This window comes from Pan paniscus, chromosome 23, assembly GCF_029289425.2.
Source record: "Pan paniscus chromosome 23, NHGRI_mPanPan1-v2.0_pri, whole genome shotgun sequence".
NCBI classification, from domain to species: domain Eukaryota; kingdom Metazoa; phylum Chordata; class Mammalia; order Primates; family Hominidae; genus Pan; species Pan paniscus.
The window spans coordinates 49,664,052-49,687,378 of record NC_085927.1 but is presented as its reverse complement, the minus strand read 5'-3'; the positions used below and the strand labels follow the sequence as shown (position 1 = coordinate 49,687,378).

The 23,327-nt window shown below is 36.2% G+C and overlaps 1 protein-coding gene across 17 annotated transcripts in view; it reads left to right on the top strand.

The window, feature by feature from the left end:
- Nucleotides 1-23,327, top strand: part of ENTHD1 (ENTH domain containing 1) — a 151,100-nt gene that overhangs the window by 53,107 nt on the left and 74,666 nt on the right. For all 17 annotated transcript variants that reach the window (XM_003821621.5, XM_055106070.2, XM_055106067.2 and 14 more), the window contains 2 exons: nucleotides 4,847-4,965; nucleotides 19,729-19,849. In XM_003821621.5, coding sequence (XP_003821669.2) covers nucleotides 4,847-4,965; nucleotides 19,729-19,849 — 240 coding nt within the window. The remainder of the gene's footprint in view (nucleotides 1-4,846; nucleotides 4,966-19,728; nucleotides 19,850-23,327) is intronic.

The following is a 23,327-nucleotide window of genomic DNA, read 5'->3' as shown; positions in this document are numbered from 1 at the left end:
GCACTCCAGCCTGGGCGACAGAGCGAGACTCCGTCTCAAAAAAAAAAAGATGCTTAACTGTGTGCCAAAACAACGAAATTGGAGTCAAGGTTCCAAATTCACAATTCTGTAAAAGTTAGATATGAACTTAAGCACCATCAGACTTGACTTTTAGATCTTACTAGCTCTTCCTTAGCCCACTGAATATTTTGTATAATGCAATGTATCTGTCTGTTACTAAAAATTAATTTTGTTAAGCAAATTATTTAATTCACTTACATTACACCTAAAAGGACATGGTTATTATATGCTAAATAATAAATGGAACAATTTGGAAATCTGTTCAACTTATGGAGCGTTGCATTTCCAAAATGTATGGTGCATTGCTAATGCCTGATAATTTGAACGTCAGTTTGATATCTCATCTAAGAAATATCGGAGGGTTCACAAGTTCTGCTTTGTGATATTATCTGAGTGGTGCAGGCTCAGTGGGATGTACAGCTTCTTTCTAGATAGTTTCCACAAAGTACTTACAACCTTGGTATCGAAGCACTCATCTTTGAATGACTCAATGGCTTCATTTCCTGCAGCATCATTACTTTTTCCTCTGAGGTTTCTCATTCACATACTAGTCTTCACTGGCTTGTGACTTCACAGTGTCAATTGATAAGTAGCTTACAAGACCAAAGGGATCTCATTTCCACTAAGGAACTATAAGGAACTAAATGTATGTTCTCTCCTACTTGCTTGTGAAAATCCAGAAATAAATGTTATGTAATTACCAAATCTAATTAAGCACACCTCACTTCCAGTGTTATGCTATCTGATACTGAAAGAAAAATTTAATGAGTTTCCATAGACCCACTATATTCTAATTGCTTTCTTTCTTGCCTTATAAGATAGGTTTACTACATTTAGGCTGTTCTAGGCCAAAGTGCATCTCCAACATGCAAGGTATTTTTTCTTTCACAATTCTTGCTATTCTTCAGTTTCTCTCACAATTTACTTCAAAATTGACCATCTGACATTTTTACTAATCTACTTCTGTAATGTCTAAAACCTAAGACCATATGATTTCCAAGATAATTTAGTTGCTGAATGCCGAGCGAGTGATAATGTAGTTGATTAAATCCAGTGAAAGTAGATAGATGATCTAAGCCCCAAGTCACCACTCTTTGCCAATATTAGCTACAAAATCTCCAAGCCCCAAATAAGCTCATTTTAATTATTCACTTTTATGTGAAGTTAAAACAAAATGAAAAGTTACAACCATAAATGAAAGATTCTTATTTCTTCAGTATCTCTGGTATCTACCATACTTTCTCCCTTTGCCCACGTAGTTCCTTCTGCTCAGAGTAATTTCTCTTTGCCTCTACCCTTATTGGAATCCTAGCCATCCTTCAAAGCCTTGTTCAAATTTTACTTCCTCTTTGTGGCTGTTTTTGATTACCCTGGTGCACATTGTTGTTTTCCTCCTTAGAGTATCTGTTCCTAAAATTAATTAATTCAAGAATGTTTAGCATATAATTGTTCTCTGTTTCCTGTAAGTCTGTATGTTAGACTTATATACCTAGTCAGGCTATAAACTTCTAGAAGGTAAAGACTGTGCCTTATATTACCGCTTTTCAGTATTTTTTTTGTTTTGCATAACCCCTAAAATGATTTTGAAACACTATGTACCTCCTCACACATTTTTGAGTTGATATATGAAGTTTTATAAGTATAAATAACTGCAAAGGATATAATTCTGGCACATTGTAAATACTGACATTAAGGACAAAAGAAAAGAAAAAACAAGCAAACTGTTAAGTTATATGCATCTTTTAAATGTATCTAAAGGAATCTAAATACCATTGTGATTGATAACTGTAGTCATTCATTTAAAAAAAATACATGAAGTCCTTAACTGTTAGAAATTTTACATTATTCCCTTTTCTCTCTGAAGTCATATGTTTATTCTACATTTCTTGCAGAATTTTATTCTAATATAAAATATTTTTATGCTTGGAAATCTTCTCTACATCAAATAGATATAAAATTGAAATTATTTTTCTAAATTTTCTCTGACCAAAGGTTTTAATATTTCTTCTAGATTGACTTATTACAATTATTGTTAGTATGCAGTCAATCAAAACCACATAAATGCATTATAAATTTGTATGAATATTTGTTAAATATAATTTTATTAGAAATATATGGTTTTATGAGATAATTGGAACTGCTCGTTTGCCCACATAGGAATGTGACTGATTGCTAGCTACAAGCAGGGCTCAGCAGAAATCCTGCCTCTATTTTATTTATATTTGTATAAAGATAAATGCTGAGAAAACTTGTTCACCTAAATCATAGATGGGACAAGAAGGTGCTTTATTATAATAGTGTCAGTCAATTCTATGAATTTCTTCCAAGTAATATGCTGGAAATTATATAGTGATTTATTATAAAATATATTTTTATCTCTTGTTGACTGTTAACTCGATGAAGTCATTTTTCAGTGTTGCTAAAAGCAAAGAATTAGAAACACCCTACTTAGAAAAAGACTTGTTAAACAGTCATAAGGAGTAATTTACTTTCTCAATTTCTGGGAACAATACCAAAAAAATTCATACTAAAATTTACTAAATAACTATTAATTAAACCTGTTATACTTTAATTTAACCGAATATACTCAGAAAGTGTGAGAAAAATTAAAATATTAATTGCAGTATATCTGTCAATACAATTTTTTGAGAAAATGATTTTATTGTATCATATGCTGTGAATATACTTTCATCAACTCTACAGAACCTCAGATTTGGTTCATTCAATTTTTGGAAAATATTTACCATATAATCTAGGTTGGCAAAGCCAACTCTCATTGTTAAGACAACTAGCCAAATCAGATTTAAAGTTTCCTTCAGAAAATGTCTTACTTTATTCAAATAAATGTATAAACAGATGTTGTCCTGATTGTCTTCACACTCCTGAATCCTTTCCTAAGATGGATGGCAAAGGCATGCAGCCTCATCAGGAGTTTGTTGCATTGGTGACATATGGCACCCCTGCCTCTCATGCTTGCCTGGCTTTACTCCCAGGGGACTCTTCCTTAGGAATAATGCATTCTTTGATAATAGGTGAGGAATGAAAAACACAAGGACATTAAACAAAACTTGTCATCTGTCCTGCTGCCTCGTACTGTAATATATCAGAATACCAAACATGCTGGTGTGGACCAAAATACCTTGTTATTTATGCCATGCTTTCCCATTACAAGAAATGTCTGGACAGACAGACCATTAGTTTTTTTCTGCTTTGATTAAAGGAGGCTTCCTCTATGTTCGTATTTTTAACTATTATTTGGTGCCTTAGAGGTTCTTATGCTTGGGAAGATATCATAATAAGATGGGTGAGGATATGCCTTTCTTTTGTAAAATGGGAGAAAATTGATTATTGGAGGGAAAGGGGAAAGAACTAGCCTGATACCTCTGCATAGTTGCATTCTCAGGCAGATCAGTTTTTGGTAAGAACATAGGTGGAAGTTGCGAATCTGGAAATTGCTTCCTTTAAAACTATCTATGCCCACCTAGCCCTTGGGAAATCTTTACATATCTCCAGTAGTGTGTATATACCAATTTGAAGGTAGTTTTTCTTATACTTCTTATTGTGCCCAATGATATGCTGAGATAGAGTTGGTACTGATACTTTCAGATTAGACTTTTTAGAGTTGGTACTAATATATAGTAATTAACATAGCAAGGGAAAGATTAGGACTATGAAAATATTGTTTAGCAAAAAGATATAAACAGAAATATCAGTTTATTTTCACTGGTTGTATTAGTACATTCTCAAATTGCTATAAAGGACTACCTGAGACTGGGTAATTGATAAAGAAAAGAGGTTTAATTGGTTTATGGTTCTGCAGGCTGTACAGGAAGCATGGCTGAGGAAGCCTCAGGAAACTTACAATCATAGCGGAAGGCAAAGGGGAAGCAAGAATGTCCTACATGGCTGGAGAAGGAGGAAGAGAGCGAAGCGGGAGGTGCTACACACTTTTAAACAACCAGCTCTCATGAGAATCCACTATCACAAGAACAAGGGGGAAATCTGCCCCATGAACCAATCACCTCCCACCAAGCCCCTCCTCTTAACATTGGTGATTACAATATGACATGAGACTTGGGTGGGGACACAAATCCAAACCATATCACAGGTGTATTCTTTTATGTTCAAATCAAAATTTAAAAATTGTGTTGAGTTCTTTTATCTAATAATCTATACATTTCTGATTAGTTTCTCTTAGAACACATCAAATTCACACTGCAGTAATAAAGTTCTTTAAAATATGAATTAAAATAATTAGTTCTCATTCCTGCTTTGCTAAAATTTTATTTGAATACTTTTCACTTTTTCAAACTCTATTTTCTATACTACATTAAACCTTATTTTTTAGAAAAGATGACTAAGTAATGTTATAACAGAGTTGTTGATGTAGGAAAGGGCTAGAATTTAAATTATTTTTCTAAATTTTCTCTGACCAAAGATTTTAATATTTATTCTAGATTGACTTATCATAATTATTGTTAGTATGCAGTCAATCAAAACCACATAAGTGCATTATAAATTTGTATGAATATTTGTCAAATATAAAGAAAATAATTTTATTTTCTTAAGAATTTAAGTTGTATTTTTAAAATCAGTCTGAACTTCTCACTTATTACAAAGAGACATATTAAAGTGATTAACACTCATAGGTTACCACTGGCAGATGGTTTATATTTAGCAGGAAAAAAAGGTATCTTCAGAAGTGATTAACTTACAAATTGGGAACTAATATAAAAACATAACTGTGTTTTGCCAAAGTAAAATCTTAGCTTTATATTGTTGACAGAAAATGTGTGCAAGGCAGGATTGAAACAAGAGCATTGCCAAGATGTTCATTTGCCTACAGAAACTATGTTGTCCCAGGAAACACTTCCACTCAAGATTCATGGTTGGAAATCAACAGAGGTAAGTCTATAGTTTCCTATAGCTGCTGTAATAAATCACTGCAAGTTTTGTGCCTTAAAACAAACAAATTTATTATCTTCTGTAGGTTAGAAGCCTGACCCAGGGCTCACTGGGCTAAAATCAAGGTGTCCGTAGGGCTGTGTTCTTTCTGGAGGCCCTAGCGGATGATGTGTTTTTATGTTTTGGGTTTTTTTTAAATTTGTCTTTTGCAGCTTCATGTGTTCCAAGAGAAATTGTGCTTGTCTTTTAACTTTGCTTTTGGTGTCTTTTGTTATTCAGGGCTTTAAATATTAATAAGGTCAAATTATCAAAGTTTTATGGTCTGTGCTATTAAAAAAATCTTGAGAAATTATTTCTTACCCTAATATAATAAAATCTCTTATTTTTTCTTCTAAGTGTTGAGGTCCTTATGTCCTCTAGAATTTTTCTGTATAGTAGAAGATAGAGTCCTTCTTTGTACCCTTGTGGATAGGCAATATTTAATTTGTTGAATAGTCTTTTTCTACCCATTAAAAAGAATTCTTACTATGAAATAATTGTATACTCACAGGAAGTTGCAAAAATAGTACAGAGTCCCGTATGCCCTTCTCTCAGCTTGTGCCACTGTTGGCATGTTGTATGGTTGCAGCGCAACATCAAAACCAGAAAACGGATATTGGTATATTAATTACTACCAACTGGATTGCAGCCCTTATTCATTGTTCAACTTTTCAATTCACTGTTCAGATTTTTAAACTTGCATTTGTGTTTTTGTGTGTGTGGTTCTATGTAATTATATCCCATGTATAGATACGTGTAAACAGAACCACAATGAAGATATAGAACTGTTCCATCACCACAAAAGAAGTGCCTCGTGCTACCCACCCCACTCCCAACTCATCCTCTGGCAATAATAATTTCTCCATCTCTGCAGTGTTTGTCATGTCTAGAATGTTATATAAATGGAATGAGACAGTATGCAGCCTTTTGAGATGGAATTTTTTCACTCAGTGTAATGCTCCTGGGGGGCCGACAGGTTGTCACATGAATCAGTAACGCATCCCTTTTTGTTGCTGAGTATGTTCCACTGTCAGGATATACCAGATTTTGTTCAACCATTCATTCATTGAAGAATATTCGGATGTTTCCTTCTTTAGCTATGATGAATAAAGTTGCTGTGAATATTTGTGTACATATTTTTGTGTGAAGTTTTCATATCTCAGGGATAAATGTCAGAGAGTTGTAGGGTTGTACGGTAAGTGCGTGCCAAGTTTTGCAAAAATAGTCAAACTATTTTCCAGAGTGGCTATACCATTTTATATTCCCATGAGCAATACATAAAAGATCCAGTAGCTCTGCATCCTAACCAACTTTTGGTATTACTGCTATTTTAATTTTAGCTCTTCTAATAGGTCTGTAATGATATCTCATTGTGATTTTAATTTGCATTTTCCAAATGGCTAATGATGTTGAATATCTTTTCATGTGCTTATTTGTGGCATTATAACTTATCTTTGACCTTATTCATATGTTCACATCTTTCATCCATTTTCTAATTGAATTGGTTTTCTTTTTACCATTGAGTTTTGAGTTCTTCACATATTCTGGATGTAAGTTCTTTGTCAGATACGTGATCTGTGTATATTTTCTCTCCATTTGTGGCTTGTGTTTTCTTTTTAACAATATCTTTCACAGAGCAAAATTTTAAGATTTCAATGAAGTCAAATTTTTCAGTTTTTGAAAATCATGCATTTGGTGTCATATCTAAGAACTCTTTGCCTAAACAACGTCACACAGGTTTTCTCCTAAAAGTGTCATGTTTTACGTTTAGGTCTGTGATCTAATTTTGAATTAATTTTTGTGTAAGGTGTGAAGTATATAGATAAAGGGCTTTTAATTTTTTTTTTTTTTTTTTTTTGCCCAAGTATATCCAGTTGTTTCAACACTATTTGTTGAAAAGACTTAATTTTACTACAGTATGCGTAAGTGTGGTTTTCTTTTCTTTCCTCTTTCTCACCCATGGGACTTTTCAGTTGGAGGATTTTTCATCTCTATTTAGTCCTGTGAAAGTTATCTCGATTTTTCTTCAAACATTTTCTACTGTTGATTTTCACTTTTTTATCTTTCTTGGACTCTTATTATCTGGATATTAGTAATTCTCTTTCTATCTTTATATCTCTTCACTTTTCTTTATAGTTTCTATTTGTTTTCTCATTTTTCTGTGAGTTCCTCAATTTGATCTTCCAGCTTAGTAATTTATTCTCAGCTATATCCATTCAATTTTAAATATCATCTATATTCTCTATTTCAACTATTCTATTTTTATATGTAATATTCAGTATTTATGTTTCTTCTTTATATCATGTCTTCCTGTTTCATATTACTTATATCCCTTTTTATTTATCTTGGTATGTTTAGTAAATTTATTTTAAATTCTTGGTCTATGTTTTCTAATATCTGGGCTTCTGATGAAATCAGTGATTCAGTTTTTAATTTTTCTTTTGAAACAGTTATGCTCCTCCAATGGCTGGTTATCTTTAGAGGTAATGGCTGCTTTTTTTTAGGATTGCTAAAGGCTAGAGCTTAATCTGTCTGCTCCCTATCAGCTTAAGTGGGAGGTGAAGGAAATGGACTCTAGAGTGAAGAGTATTTCTTCCCCTTCACCCCCATAAGACCTAAGCTGATCATTCCTCATCCTAAGGATCAATGCCTCAAGTTAGGAAGTAATTCTTAATACCCCAAGAAGAAGTAGCCTTAGGGGGAGACACTTCTTAAATTGCAAACCGCATGCCCACCTGGGGGACAGGAAGAGGAAGGGTGAAGAAGCATCTTCCCAAGCCTACCCCAGTCGCCCCCAAATTTTCTCAGCTCCTTGCCCACTCGGCTTCTGCACAGACTGGAAGGTACTCCTGCGTACAGCTGCCTGAGTCCCAGTAGCTGTGGAGGCCAGTTGCAGGGCAGCAAATGGAGTGTCATTATGATACTTTCTTCCTATGTTATCTTGTCACTGCAGACTCCCTTCCTTCCGTCCCAGGATAAAGCCAGCACCGACACCCCTACTCACTCTCACACAAATTTACCAGTTCAGAAGAGCTCTGTGTCTCCCCAGGGGCCTTTCAGTTTCCTTCTCATTTTGATGTCGTTCCTTTATAGTACCTCCTGGGTTGATCTTGTGAGAGGGAGCCACCAGAACCAGGAGCAGGACTTGCTGTTCTTTCTGCAGTGTTCTGCGACCTTCTCAGACATAGTATCTACTTAACTCCTGTTTGCACTTTCACATGACAACTCACATCTTTAATTTTAGCATATAGCTCTTCAAACATTACTTTTCCTCCATCTCCTTGAACACTTTTTCTGCTTAATTTCCGTTAAATATACATTGGATTACTCTGTCATTTTTAATGGCTTTCAGCAGCTTTTTAAAACTTTTTTTTGTTTCATATCTCCATGCTGCATTGTGATTAGATCATCTTTCAATTCATTTATTCTCCTTTCATAGGTGCCCACTTAGAATTTTTCTGTCTAGTGAGGTATTTATTTATTTATTTATTTTAGAAACAGAGTTTCCCTCTGTTGCCCATGCTGGAATGCAGTGGAATGATCATAGCTCACTGTAACCTCAAACTCATGGGTGCAAGCGATCTTCCCACCTCAGCCTCCCAAGCAGCTGGGAGTCCATCACTATGCCTGGCTAATTTTAAAAATATTTTGTAGAGACGCGGTCTTACTATATTGCCGAGGCTAGTCTCAAACTCCTGGCCTCAAGTGATCCTCCTGCCTTGGCCTCCCAAAGCACTGGGATTACAGGCATGAGCCACCACACTCTGCCAGGTTTTTATTTCAATAACTCTATTTTTCATTTAGAGAACCTCTCATTGCTTCTTAAGTATATCCATTTGTACTTATTTCATATCTGCCTGTTTTTATTTCTTGATTTATTCCGGTAAATTAAATGTTATCCTTTTCATTATATTTTAAGACTACGTGTACTCAGTTTTAAATACTTTCTATATATTTTGTTTGTTTGTTTTGTTTTTTGAGACAGAATTTTGCTCTTGTCAGCCAGGCTGGAGTGTAGTGGCGTGATCTCGGCTCACTGCAACCTCCGCCTCTGGGGTTCAAGTGATTCTCCTGCCTCAGCCTCCCAAGTAGCTGGGTATACAGACGCCCGCCACTACACCTGGCTATTTTTTTACATTTTTAGTAGAGATGGGGTTTCACCATGTTGGCCAGGCTGGTCTTGAACTCCTGACCTCAGGTGATCCGCCCGCCTTGGCTTCCCAAAGTGTTGGGATTACAGTCATGAGCCACCGTACCTGGCCCCTATATTTCTTTATTATATTGACTTTTTCAGGAGTGAATTTGGTTTTCTTTCTGTGTTTTAGAGTATTGGATTATAAGCTCATCTTGAGTAGCTCAAGTTTTTGTTTCTGTTTCTTAATCTTTCTGTGTCCTTTCTCCTTCCTGCTTAACAGTCTTTCATTTTGCCTCCTCCTGACACCCAGAACTATTCATCCACATTCAGGACTTACTGGCAGCTTGGGATTGCTTTCTTTTGCTGGTATCAGAGATATTGCAGATCTGGTCCCTAGACCAAAGGATGCTGTATTTTAATTGCTAGAGAGGTTTGTGTTCTCTCACCTATCCGAGTCTAATACTTTTAGAAGCCACAACCCCAGGCTGTGACTGATGACAGGTTATTTCAGCTTCCTTTGTAAGTGGGGATCCTAATACCTGAGCATAATCTCAAGCAGGGATCCATATTCAGCACTCCTATCTTGAATTGACACTGTAGCCTTCAGCAGTTGAGCTCCTGATTTTCTCTGACATTTTCTGTACCCAGAGCCCCAAAGGTCCACAGCTTCAGCCTCTCCTTACCATTATTTGTTTCTGTTCCATGAAGATGTTAATCTTGGTTTTGAGCATGACTATATCTTTTTAATTTTCACATTTGCATTTTCTCTCTCATTGCTCTATATTTGGAGAAGGGAGACATCCCCAAAGTATGAACATACAGAACCATCTTGGCTAGAAATCCGTTTCACTCATGACTGTGAAATTATCTCATTAATTCGTTTTTCTGTTTGTTGTCTGTTTCTCCCACTAGAAGGAAATCTTCTTGAGTAGAGACCTTTTTAGTCTTTATTCATTGCTGAATCTTCAGTTGACAAATTTTTGTCAACTGTAGAAATGAATGAATAATAGACAGTAAATGAACGTTAGCTTCTCTTTTTTTCCTGTGAAAGATCCTTGTTTAGTCTTGTGCTCAGAGTGCTTTCCTTAGTGTTCCCTGCTGCAATTCCTATAAGGAAGGTTGGAATTATTATTATTATTTTTTACTTTCTGTTCCTGATGCCTTTCCCCAACCCAATTAGGTATCGGATTCAATTGTTTTTCTAACAGCTTAGAAAGGTACATAAAATTAAAATTTCGCTGTTCTTTAATTTCGTAATAGCTCACTGACTGAAAAGACATAGATTATTTTAGGGGCCGGGCACAGTGGCTCGCACCTGTAATTCCAGCATTTTGGGAGGCCGAGGTGGACGGATCACTTGAGGTCAGGAGTTCAAGACCAGCCTGGCCAACATGGTGAAACCCCATCTCTACTAAAAATACGAAAATTACCGGGCGTGGTGGTGTGTACCTGTAATCCCAGCTACTCGGGAGGCTGAGGCAGGAGAATTGTTTGAACCTGGGAGGCGGAGGTTGCAGTGAGCTAAGATTACACCACTGCACTCCAGCCTGGGTGACAGAGTGAGACTCCATCTCAGGTGTGTGTGTGTGTGTACACACATAGATTATTTTAAAAGATAAAACAACAGGGCATAGTGATGTGTGTCTGTAGTTCCAGCTACTTGGGAGCCTAAGGCAGGAGGATCACTTGAGCCCAAGGAGTTTGCAACTGTAGATAGTATGCTATGATTACACCTGTGAATAGCCACTGCATTCCAACCTAGGCAACATAGTGAGACCCCCATCTGTAAAATAAATAAATAAATAAAATTTAAAGATAAGACATTAAGTCAAAAATTATGTTATTTATTTATTTATTTATTTATTTATTTATTTATTTATTGAGACAGAGTCTCTCTATGTCACCCAGGCTGAAGTGCACTGGCACGATCTCGGCTCACTTCAGCCTCTGCCTCCCAGGTTCAAGTGATTGTCCTGCCTCAGCCCTCCAAGTAGCTGGTACTATAGGCGCCTGCCACCATGCCTGGCTAATTTTTATATTTTTAGTAGAGACAGGGTTTCACCAGGCTGATCTTGGCCAGGCTGATCTTGAACCCCTGACCTCAGGCAATCCACCCGCCTTGGCCTACCAAAGTGCTGAGATAACAGGCGTGAGCTACCGTGCCCAGCCAAAATGATTTTAAAATTTGAGATCAGCCTATTTTCTGCTGATGGCTTTTGAGGTAGAAAATAGACTTGAATAATCCTATGTGCTTTGGAACGAAAGAAATAAATTGTCACCTAATTTTTTTTTGTATCTGTCTTTAAATCCTGATTACTATTGTTTTTTCCTTACTTCAGAGAAACTCAGTGTTATTGATCTACATTACATCTTATTTCAGTGAGAAAAAATGTTGCATTTCTCTCAAAAGAAGTTTAGAAGTTGGATTTTCCTTTTTCAAAGCATCACTGTATTATAACAATATCCCATTATCCTCTTGACAAGCATCTTTTCTTATTACTATTAGGAGCATTTGTTACATTCCAATATGTCCTCTTCAGTAGTCTGCTCTTGTAGCAGAAGACAAAACCTAGTAAGTTGAACAGTAAATCTAATTGTTGTTGTCAAATGTACTACATCTACAGAATGAGAAATAAATGATTGCTTAGGCAGAATGAGGGGTGCTTAAAATATCTCTTAAAAATGTAAATAGAAACCTCTTTAACTATTCTCATTTTATAAATGAAAGAAAAATTATCTTAAATGCAGTAAACAAAATTCATAACAGAATAGAGCTTTTAAAAGCAGAACAGGGCTTGCCTAAATGTTACTTTCGAAACTAAGGAAAGACTTTAAATTTATGACAGACATGATCTGTTTTCTCTATATATATACTGCCCAGGATTTTTATTAGTAGATTTGCTAGTGAATAAGGCTATTTGCAGCTTTTCATCACCTCAAAAGACCTTACTCTTTTCCTGTTTGAGGAGATTCAACAATGAGGTTGTGATGTTTTTGGTCGCAGTTGTTTCCATAGAAACAGATAGAGATACTATGAATTGGTTCACACAAAATTAAAGCTGACCAAAACCTTCAGTCTAGTTGTGATTTACTAAATTGATAGTGATACACAATAAATATTTGTTTCCTACTGCCTTCATTTGTTATTTTGCTAAATGAAGAGTATACATTTTTATCTTTTGGTTTATTGGGATGCCATTTATTATATTTCCTAAAATTTGATCTCACCAAAGTTGTTAGAGAAATGGAAATTCTACTTATTCTAATTATGTTAATTCATTTTTCTTGTATCTTTTTGCTACATCATTGTTTTATGCTTAAAAGGTTTTTTTTATTTTCATGCTTGTACTCTTGTTACTTCTTTTTAAATTAGAAAGCACTTATTGAAAAGTGTTCAGACAACATCAAAGGGTAAAGAGTACAGAGCAGGGTGGCTCCTTACTCCTCCATGCTTCTCAAGTTCCTTTCCCCAGAGGCAACTCCAGCAGTTTCCAGTGATTTTGGGGGGAAATTTTGTGTCTACACATTTCTTTTACCTAACTGGTCTCATTCAATATGTATTGCTCTGCAACACGCTTTGAACTGAACAATATATCATGGACATCTTTCTGTATAATAAATGTAATCATTCAATGTATATTTCAAGATATGCTTTTTTAGTAAACTACATCTTATAGACATTTTTCTATATCAGTACATATTGCTGTGCTGTATTCTTTATCTATATACGTATACACATACATATATATATATATATAATCTTAGCCATTTCCTATTGGTAATCACTTGGCTCTTTCATGTTTTTGCCTGTTAAAGCAAAGTTGCAATAATAATCCTTGTACATATATTTTTATGATGCTGTCTCAGAAGGGGAATTGCCAAAAGGTTATGCTTATTTTTAATTTTGAAAAATGCTGCCAAATTATTCTCCTAAAAGTTGTACCAGTTTATTGGTACACAGTACTGGCATACAGTTTATACAGTCTATCATCTTGATTCCCCTCATCTTTGCAAATACTGTTATCAAAAGTTTTCATTTTTGTCAATCTGAGAGGAAGAAAATTTTTATTTTAATTTTTTACTGTAACTTTTTATGTGTTTATTGGGCATGTTTGTTTCTTTTTACTGTTAACTCTATTCATGTCCTTTGCTTATTTTCCTGTTTGGTTTCTCATCTTTGTCTTAGCAATTCCTAAGAGCAATTTATGTATTAGAGAATTAGCCCACTTCCTGGTTCTTTATCTATTTTCCATTTGATTTAAAATTTTTATTTATGACTTTTTTTGCTTTATAGAAATCTTTATAAAATGTTTATAAAATCTTTATTAAATGTTTAAAAAATCTTTACAAAATGTTACCCTGGGCTGACCATACTGGTTCATGCCTGTAATCCCAGCTCTTTGAGAGGCAGGAGGTGGATCACGAGGGCAGGAGATCGAGACCATCCTGGCTAATACGGTGAAACCCCATCTCTATTAAAAATACAAAAAATTAGCCAGGCGTGGTGGCGGGCGCCTGTAGTCCCAGCTACTTGGGAGGCTGAGGCAGGAGAATGGCGTGAACCTGGGAGCCAGAGCTTGCAGTGAGCCGAGATCGAGCCACTGCACTCCAGCCTGGGTGGCAGAGAGAGACTCTTTCTCAAAAAAAAAAAAAAAAAAAATTCGTTGGGCATGGTGGCATGTGCTTATAGTCCCAGCCGCCAGGGAGGCTGAAGTGGCAGGACAGCTTGAGCCAAGATTATACCACTGCATTCCAGTCTGGGCAACAGAGCAAGACTCTCCCTCAAAATTTAAAAAAAGTCACTCTGATCTTTTTTTTTTTTTTAACATACTATTTTTTAGAGCCATCTTAGGTTCACAGCAAAATTGAGTGGAAGGTACAGAGATTTCTCCTTATGTCCTCTACCCCTCCTACAAGTACACCCTTCCCACCCCTACCAACATCCTACATAAGAGTGTCAAATTTTTACAATCAATGAATCTACATTAACATATCATAATCACCCAAAGTCCAGTTTACATTAAGGTTCACTCAATATTAGCAATATGTGAAATACAGCTAAAGCGGTGGTGAGTGGGAACTTTTCAGCACTTACATTTATAATGTAAACTTTTTTTAAATTTTAATTTTTTAAACGCTTACAGTAGAAAAGAGGAAAGGTTTGAAATCAATAATCTAAGTTCTTTCCTCAGGAAACTCAGAAAAGTGAAATAAATGCACAAGGAATAGAAGAAAGGAAATCATAAAGAACAAATTAATGAAATTGAAAACAGGAAAACAACAGAGAAAAAGGAATGATACGAAAAGCCAGTTCTTTGGGAAAAAAAAAGATAAATAAGTAAAAATAATTAAAAAATTTAAAAAACAATAAAAGTTGATAAACCTCTAACAAGACTGGCAAAGATAAAGAGAGAAGACACAAATCACCAGTATCAGGATGAGACAAGAGATAACCACTACAATTGCTTCAGCTCTAAAAGGATAGTAAGGGATTACTATCAACAACTTTATACTTACGGGCCAGGCATGCTCATAATCCCAGCACTTTGGGAGGCCGAGGCAGGCGGATCACTTGAGGCCAGGAGTTCGAGACCAGCCTGGCCAACATGGTGAAACCATGTGTCTACAAAAAATGCAAAATACAAAAATTAGCCAGGCGTGGTGGTGTGCGCCTATAGTCCCAGCTACTCAAGAGGCTGAGGCATGAGAATCACTCGAACCTGGGAGGCAGAGCTTGCAGTGGGCCCAAGTCATGCCACTGCACTCCAGCCTGGGCTACAGAGTGAGTAAGACTCTGTCTCAAAAACAAAACCAAAAACATCTATTTGGTTTGTTTGGTTAGTGGGAGGGAGGGATGAATAGAGCACAGAGGATTTTTAGGGTAGTGAAACTACTATGTCTGATATAAACCAAACAAACCAAATAGATAATCAAAATAGGCAGGCAGAGTGAGACTCTCTCAAAAAAAAAAAACAAAAAAACAAAAAAAACACAAAAACTTTATAACTTTGACAAATCAAAAGAAATAGAATACTTTCTCAGAAAATGTAAACTACCCAAACTCAATAGTTCTACAATCATTTTAAAAATGAGAGTCTTGATTGCACCACTGTACTCCAGCCTGGGTGACAGAGTGAGACCCTGTCTCAAAAAATAAAAAAATAAAGAAGAATTAACAGCAGTTTTACACAATGTCTTCCAGAAAATGGAACAGGAGGGAAGACTTCCCAATTCATTTTATGAGGCAAGTATTACCCTGATCCCAAGTTTAAACAAAGAAGGTACAGAAAAAGAAAACTACAGACTAATATCTCTCATGAAACTAGATGCAAAAATTCTCAACAAAATATTAGCCAGTTGAATCCAGCAATATATAAAAGCATACAGAAATCAACTGAATGTCTACATACTAACAATGAACATGTGGAAACTTAAATTAAGACAATACCATTTGAAATACTTAGGTATAAATTAAAATACTTAGGCATTAAAATACTGAAGTATAAATTAAAATACTTAGGTATAAATCCAAATTGAAATACTTAGCTATAAATCTAACAAAACATGTACAGAGTCCATATGTTGAGAATTATAAAATACTGATGAAGGAGATTAAAGAGGACCCAAATAGAGACCTATCATGTTACATGGATTGGAAGACTCAACATAGTAAAGGTCATAGTACAGATGACCCTAATTATTCTATAGGTTTAATGTGATTCCTATTAAAATCCCAGAAAGGTTTTCTATAGGGGTAGATAATAACCTTGTTCTAAAATTGATATGGAAAGGCACAGGCCCTAGAATAGCTAAAACAATTTTGAAAAGGAAGAACAAAATGGGAGTAATCCTTCTGCCTGATATTAATGCCTGTGTATAGCTACAGTAATCAAGAGAGTGCGGTATTGGTGGAGAGACAAACACGTGGATCGGTGGAACAGAATAGAGAACCCAGAAATAGACACACACAAACATGGCCAACTGATTTTTGACAAAGGTGCAAAAGAAATTCAATGTAGGAGGATTAGCCTTTTCAAAAAATAGTGCTACAGCACTGGACATTCAGACAACCATGAATCTCAACCTAAACCTTGTATAGAAATTCACTCCAAGTTAATCACAGACTTAAATGTAAACTATAAAACTATAAAACTTTTAGAAAATATAGGAGAAAAATCTTTGAGATTTAGAACTGGGGCCGGGTGCGGTGGCTCACCCCTGTAATCCCCGCACTTTGGGAGGCTGAGAAGGGCGGATCACTAGGTCAGGAGTTTGAGACCAGCCTGGCCAACACGGTAAAACCCCGTCTCTACTAAAGATACAAAAAATTACCTGGTCGTGGTGGCATGCGCCTGTAATCCCAGCTACTTGGGAGGCTGAGGCAGGAAAATCGCTTGAACCCTGGAGGCGGAGGTTGCAGTGAGCTGAGATCGTGCCATTGCACTCCAGCCTGGGTGACAGGCGAGACTCTGTCTCAAAAAAAAAAAAAAAAAAAAAAAAAAGAACTGGACAAAAGCATGATCCCTAAAAGGAAAAATATGATACATTAAACCTCATCAAAACTGAAAATGTTTGCTCTGCAAAAGACCCTGTTAAGAGGATGGAAAGATAATTTACAGACTGGGAAAAAATATTTGTAAACCCCGTATCTGGCAAAGGACTAATATTTGGAGCATTTAAAGAACTGTTAAAACTCACCAGTTTAAAACCAAACAGTCCAATTAGAAAATGGGCACATGTTATGAACAGTCATTTTAACAAATACAGATGGTAAGTAAGCACACGAAAAGTTGTTCAACATTATTAGCCTTCAGGAAAATGTAATTTAAACATGCAATGAATATTAAAATGGCTAAAATTTAAAAATAGTGACAACACTAAATGCTAGTGAGAATATGGAGAAATTAAAACACTAATATATTACTGGTAGGAATGCAAAATGGTACAGCTACTCTGGAAAACAGTTTGGTAGTTTTTAATAAATCTAAACGTGGCTACTATATGAACAGCAATTGCTCTCCTAGGAATTTATACCAGAGATATGAACATCTAGGCTGGTACAGTGGCACATGCCTGTAATCCTAGCACTTTGGAATGCCAAGTTTGGGTGGATCGTTTGAGCTCAGCAGTTCGAGACCAGCCTGGGCAACATGGCTAAACATCATTTCTAAAAAAAAAAAAATTTAAAAAAATTTAGTCAGGCATGGTGATGCGTACCTGTAGTCCCAGCTACTTGGGAGGCTGAAGTGGGAGGATCACTTGAGCCTGGGAAGTTGAGGCTGCAGTGAGCCAAGATGGCGCCACTGCACTCCAGCCTGGGCGACAGACTGAGACTCTGTCTCAAAAAGAAAAAGAAAATGTATATCATACAAAAACCTGTACACAAATGTTCACAGCAGCTTTATTTGTAATAGCCAAAATCTAGGAACAATCCAGAGGTCCTTTAACAGGTTAAACTATGTTACATCTATATCAAGGGTACTACTCGCAATGAAAAGGAAGAAACTTGAAATGAAATAATTTGGATGAATCTCTAGGAATTATGCGAGGCTAAAAAAGCCAGTCCCAAAAGGTTACATACTGTATGATTCCATTTATATAGCATTCTTCAAATGTCACAACTATAGAAATGAAGGAGAGATTAGGAACAGATTAGTTCTGTTGAGGGAGTGTATGTCTATGAAAGGTCATCAGAAAGGATTCTTGTGATTGTGATAGAAATGTTCTGTATCTTGACTATTTCAATGTCAATATCCTGAGTATGATATTGTACTATAATTTTGCAAGATGTTACCTTTGGAGGAAACACAATAAAGGTTACATGGGCTCTATTATTTCTTACATGTGGATCTAAAATGAGCTCAAAGTTGAGTTTTTAAAAGGGGTAAATCACTTTGGAAACTGGTTTGGTAGTTTCTAATGAAGTTAAAAATAGACCTGTCCTATAAGCTAGAAATGCTATACTACTACTATGTAGTATCCAGGAATAATGAATGCATTTGTCCACAAAAAGATTTATACAAGAATGTTCATAGTAGCTTTATTCATAATAGATGAACTTTGGAAATAATCCATATGCAGGAGAATGGATAAACAATTGCGATACATTCACATCTGTTTTTTGTGCAATCTCTCCCTCGTTTCTTATAGGTAGGAAAGGAGGGAGGAACTACACAGTAAAACATGGATGAATCTCATGTACATTATGTTGAGCAATAGGAACCAGACACAAAAGTATACATAGTATATGATTACATTAATATGAAACTCAAGAACAGACAAAATTCAATAATGGTGATATGATAGAATAGTGGTCATGATGCAGGCTGGTGGGATGGTATCAGCTGGAAAGGAGCTTGAGGAAACTTTCTGGGTGAAGGAAATGTGGTTACTATATAATTGTATACTCATATGATAAAAGTTATCGAGCTCTACATGTAAAGTCTGTGTATTTTACTGTATGTTAATTACAATGGAGAAAAATTATCCCTAGTTCACAGAAAAAAAAAAAGACATACCAGCTAAACCCACTCTATAGACTTGATTTGGATCCTTTTCAAACAAGCTGTAGAAAAACCTGTTTATGACATTTAGGAGAAGTTGGAAATATGAACAGTTTATGGTAATTGATGACATTAGGAGCTATGAAGTTTATCAGTTTGATGCAGTTATTATCAGTTAGAGATTGCTATCGTCTGAATACTTGTTTTCCTCCCAAATTCTTAGTTGAAATCCTAACACCCAAAGTGATGGTATTAGGAGGCGGGATCTTCGGGAGGTGACTAGGTCATAAGGGCATAGCCCTCATGAATATGATTAGTGCCCTTATAAAAGAAGCCAAGAGAACTCCTTGGTCACCTTCTGCCATGAGGTTATAGTGAAGAAATGACTGTCTAGGAGGTGGGGCCTTGCCAGACATCAGATCTGCCAGCAGCTTGACTTGCTAACCTCCCAAACTGTAAGGAATAAATTTCTGTTGTTTATAAGCCACTCAGTTGATGGTATTTTGTTATAGCGACCGGAATGGACTAAGGCAGAGATACATAATGAAATAAGGGATTATTCTAGGATTTGCTTCAAAGTGAAACAGGTTGTCACAGATCACAAATGAGGCATGGTAGGGATATAAATGAAACAAGATTAGCCATCAGTTGATTATTGTTTAACCTGCATGATTGGATTGATTATCTTTTGTGTCTACTTTTTACTTGATGATAAAAAGTTAAAAGTTTTAAATATGAATAAAAGATATATACGAGTGACTTTATGATTGCCAATGAGACAAGATAATTGGCCTCTGAGATAGTATGCTGTAAGGATGCTGAAGGGTGGTAGGTAAAGGTAGTGCCCTAAGCAAAATCCTTGCTATCTACCGACGGTGTCTTCAGCAAGGTCTGGGGATTCCCGAGGGCACAAAACCTCCCTACACCCAGTAGACAGCCAAGTGATAGATGTATGTTTGAGTTAATTAAATCAGAATGTGTTTATGATGATGTTAGCACATTTAGATAGTTTGTAGCTCAATAAATTGTCCATCCAGGGATATTAATTTTTTTCTTCAATTCTCATGTTCTTGTGTTTTCTGTCAGGACCTGATGACATTTTTGGATGATGATCCAGAGCTGCCTTTACTAGCAACACCTCCTTCCATTGTCTCTCCAATCACTTGCTTGTCAGAAGCAGAAGAAGTTTGTAATCTTTCGGGTGCAGGTAAATTGGTTAAGGAATAGGAAGTTTACTTATCAGATTTAATTTTGTGAAGTACAGCAACTGTTGGCTTCTATTTAACTTTGTTAATCAGGGACAGAACTAGCATGGATAAATTCAACCCACAACATGGTCCTATAATCTTGTTTTACCATTTGTTTCAGTGTTTTCTCTCTTCCTGTTTTACTTTTTCCTTTTTCATTGTTTGTTTCAAAAATTGACTACAAGCTTTAACTCTTTTACAAGTAGTTTTAATAGCAGAAAATTAATTTTAGTTCCTGTTTTTTTTATAAAGAATTTAAATTATGAACTCTTTCAAAAGCAGGCATCAAGTGAAAATGTGAAGAGCTAAGATGCACAGTAGCCACAAATTGGTTAATCATCTCTTGAATAATTAACATTAGAGAAAGGCACAGTATAAAATTATACAAAACTAGCCTCCAATAAATTACACGATTGAGTTCCAACTGGGCTCTGCGACTACTCTGGATCCTTGAGGATCTGACTGACTCACTGTTGAGTCACTGCATCCTGTCTCTATTCTCCATGAACTCTCAATTTTCAATGCATTCTTCCTCTTGATTTTCTCAGAAAGTAGAATGGAAGATCTTCTGCCACCATGAGAACGAAACGTTCTCATTAGTATCTTTCATCACCTTATAAATCTTTGCTTTTATATTCATACAGGCATCTTTTCCCTTACCACAGAGGTGGCTTTTTATGTTTTGAGTTATATCTTCCCACTCTTCTTGGACCATGCATCTCACATTTTCTCCTTATATAGATCTATAATATCCAGTGTATAAGTGCTATAGTTTATTAGTATGGGTTTATTTTCTTGTTCAAGTTCATATTTATAGAGTTTTCTTACAAAGCCAGTTGTGAGAATGATGAGGATATTTTAATAAACACAAAAACAAGAAATTGGGGGTTATAGTGATGTTTGTATAAGGATGGCATTAGTCACATGGATAATTAGTTATAAGTGGTTATAATTTTTAGACAGCTTGCTTTGTATTCTTAAACAGATTTAGATCCAGAAGCTTGAAAGAAGAGCATTAAGGAAAATGTTTTGTATTCTGCACCCCCTGACAGTTTTTTCTCCTAAAATTTTAAAAATAGACTTTGTTTTAGAGCAGTTTTAGGTTCACAGCAAATTTGAGCAGAAAGTAAAGAGTTCCCACGTACCCCTGTTCCACACCAGAGTGGTACATTTGTTACAATCAATGAACTTCCATTGCCATATAATCATCCGAAGTCCATGGTTTATATTGGGGTTCCCTTTTGGTGTTATATATTCTGTGGGTTTGGACAAATGTATAATGATGTGTATCCACCATTATAGTATCAGACATAGTAGTTTCACTACCCTAAAAATCCTCTGTGCTCTATTCATCCCTCCCTCCCACTAACCCCTAACAACCAGTGATCTTTTTACTGTCTCCATAGTTTTTCCTTTTCCAGAACGTCATATAGTTGGAATCAGATGGTATGTATGATTTTTAGATTTTTTTTTTTTACTTGGTAATTAACACTCTGGGTTCCTCCATATCTTTTCACGGCTTGATAGCTCTTTTCTTTTTTTTTTTTCTTTGTTTCTTTTCTTTTTTTTGTTTTTGTTTTGAGACAGAGTCTCGCTGTGTCACCCAGGTTGGAGTACAGTGGCGCAATCTTGGCTCACCGCACCTTCCACCTCCTGGGTTCAAGCGATTCTCCTGCCTCAGTCTCCCGAGTAGCTGGGACTACAGGCACCCGCCACCATGCCTGGCTAATTTTTGTATTTTTAGTAGAGTCGGGGTTTCATCGTGTTAGCCAGGATGGTCTTGATCTCCTGACCTTGTGATCCACCCGCCTCAGCCTCCCAAAGTGCGGGGATCACAGGCATGAGCCACCATGCCTAGCCGATAGCTCTTTTCTTTTTAGTGCTAAATAGAATGTACCACAGTTTATTTATCCATTCGCCTACTGTAATGCTGAATAGAATGTACCACAGTTTATTTATCCATTCACCTACTGAAGGATATCTTGGTTGCAGTTTTGGCAGTTATGAATAAGCTGCTTTAAACATCTGTGGCAGGTTTTTGTGTGGAGAAAAGTTTTCCCTCCTAACATTTTAATACAAGTGAAATTGAGTATAAATGAGCATAAGAAGCAATCCTAAGGAGGGAAAAAGTAAAAAATGTAGCCGGAGGGGGGATCCCACCATTTTACTTGGCTGGGACCCATCTTAATCAGAGGGGCTTTTTCTATTTTTAAGTCATTCATTTCTGCAATCTTTCCTTTACAGTAGTCTCAGAGATATCTTGCTAAAATGCAGATCTTAGCATTTCACTTCCCAGCTTAAAAGCTTTCAACAGTTCTCCACTGGCAATAGGATAAGTCTAATTTTTAAAATAGTACCAGACAAGTACTTTTCATAGTCTGGTCCCAGCCAGACTATGGGCTTCATCACCTAAAACTGCCAGTACTCACAATGCCCTGTGACATTCCACTGCTTGTGTACTTTCTTCTCTTTAGAATGTCTTTGTTCCAGTTACTTTGACTGTGTAACACATTGCCCTGAAACTTCGTGGCATAATCATTTTTTCTGCTCAAGGATTCTCTGGGTCAGGAATTAGGATAGAGCACAGTGGGGATGGCTTGTCTCTGTTCCATGATGCATATCTAGCCTTAGCCAGGGAACACAAAGGCTGGGGCAGGAATCATCCGAAGGCTTGCTGACTCACGTGTCTAGCAGTTGATGCTGGCTATCGGCTGGAGGCCTCAGTTCCTCTCCATATGAGCCTCTTCATGTGGTCTTTCCATGTAGGCTAGTTTGGGTTTCCTGACAGCATCGTGGCTGTGTTTCAAGGATGAGTATTTTGTGAAAGAAAGGACCAGACAGAAATTGAATCATCTCAGAAGTCATGCTGTAATACTTCCACCTCATTCTGTTCAACAAGGCAATCACAAAGTCCTGCCCAAGTTTAAGGGCGTGGGGACATAGACCCCCCCACAACCTCTCCATGGAGGAAGGAGTGTCAGTGTCATATTGAAAGAAAGGCATATTGGATGAGACATATGTTGGCATAGTCATCTTTGGAAAATATAATCTGCAACAATCTTCCATCAAATTATAAATCCTTGACAAAATCCTGTTTGAATAGCCAGGTCCAGTGAAAATGTCACAACTGCTATAAAATCTTTCTGCATGCTAAACTAGTTTCTCCTTTCACTATGTTCCCAGAAGACTTTGCCCATTTCCCCATTATACAGTTTATAATTTTGTATCATAATTATTTTATAAATATTTATTTTAAAATTATATAAGTGAATATACTCTTAATTTAAAAAAATTCAAATACAGAGAAAATCAAAAGCTCCCTTGACTGTCCCTTACCCCAACACAGTCCCCTCCCCAGAGTGAACTATTACCAGTTTAGTGATTACCTCCCATACCTTTCTCTGTGTATTACATACATACGTGTACCTTTAGAAATAT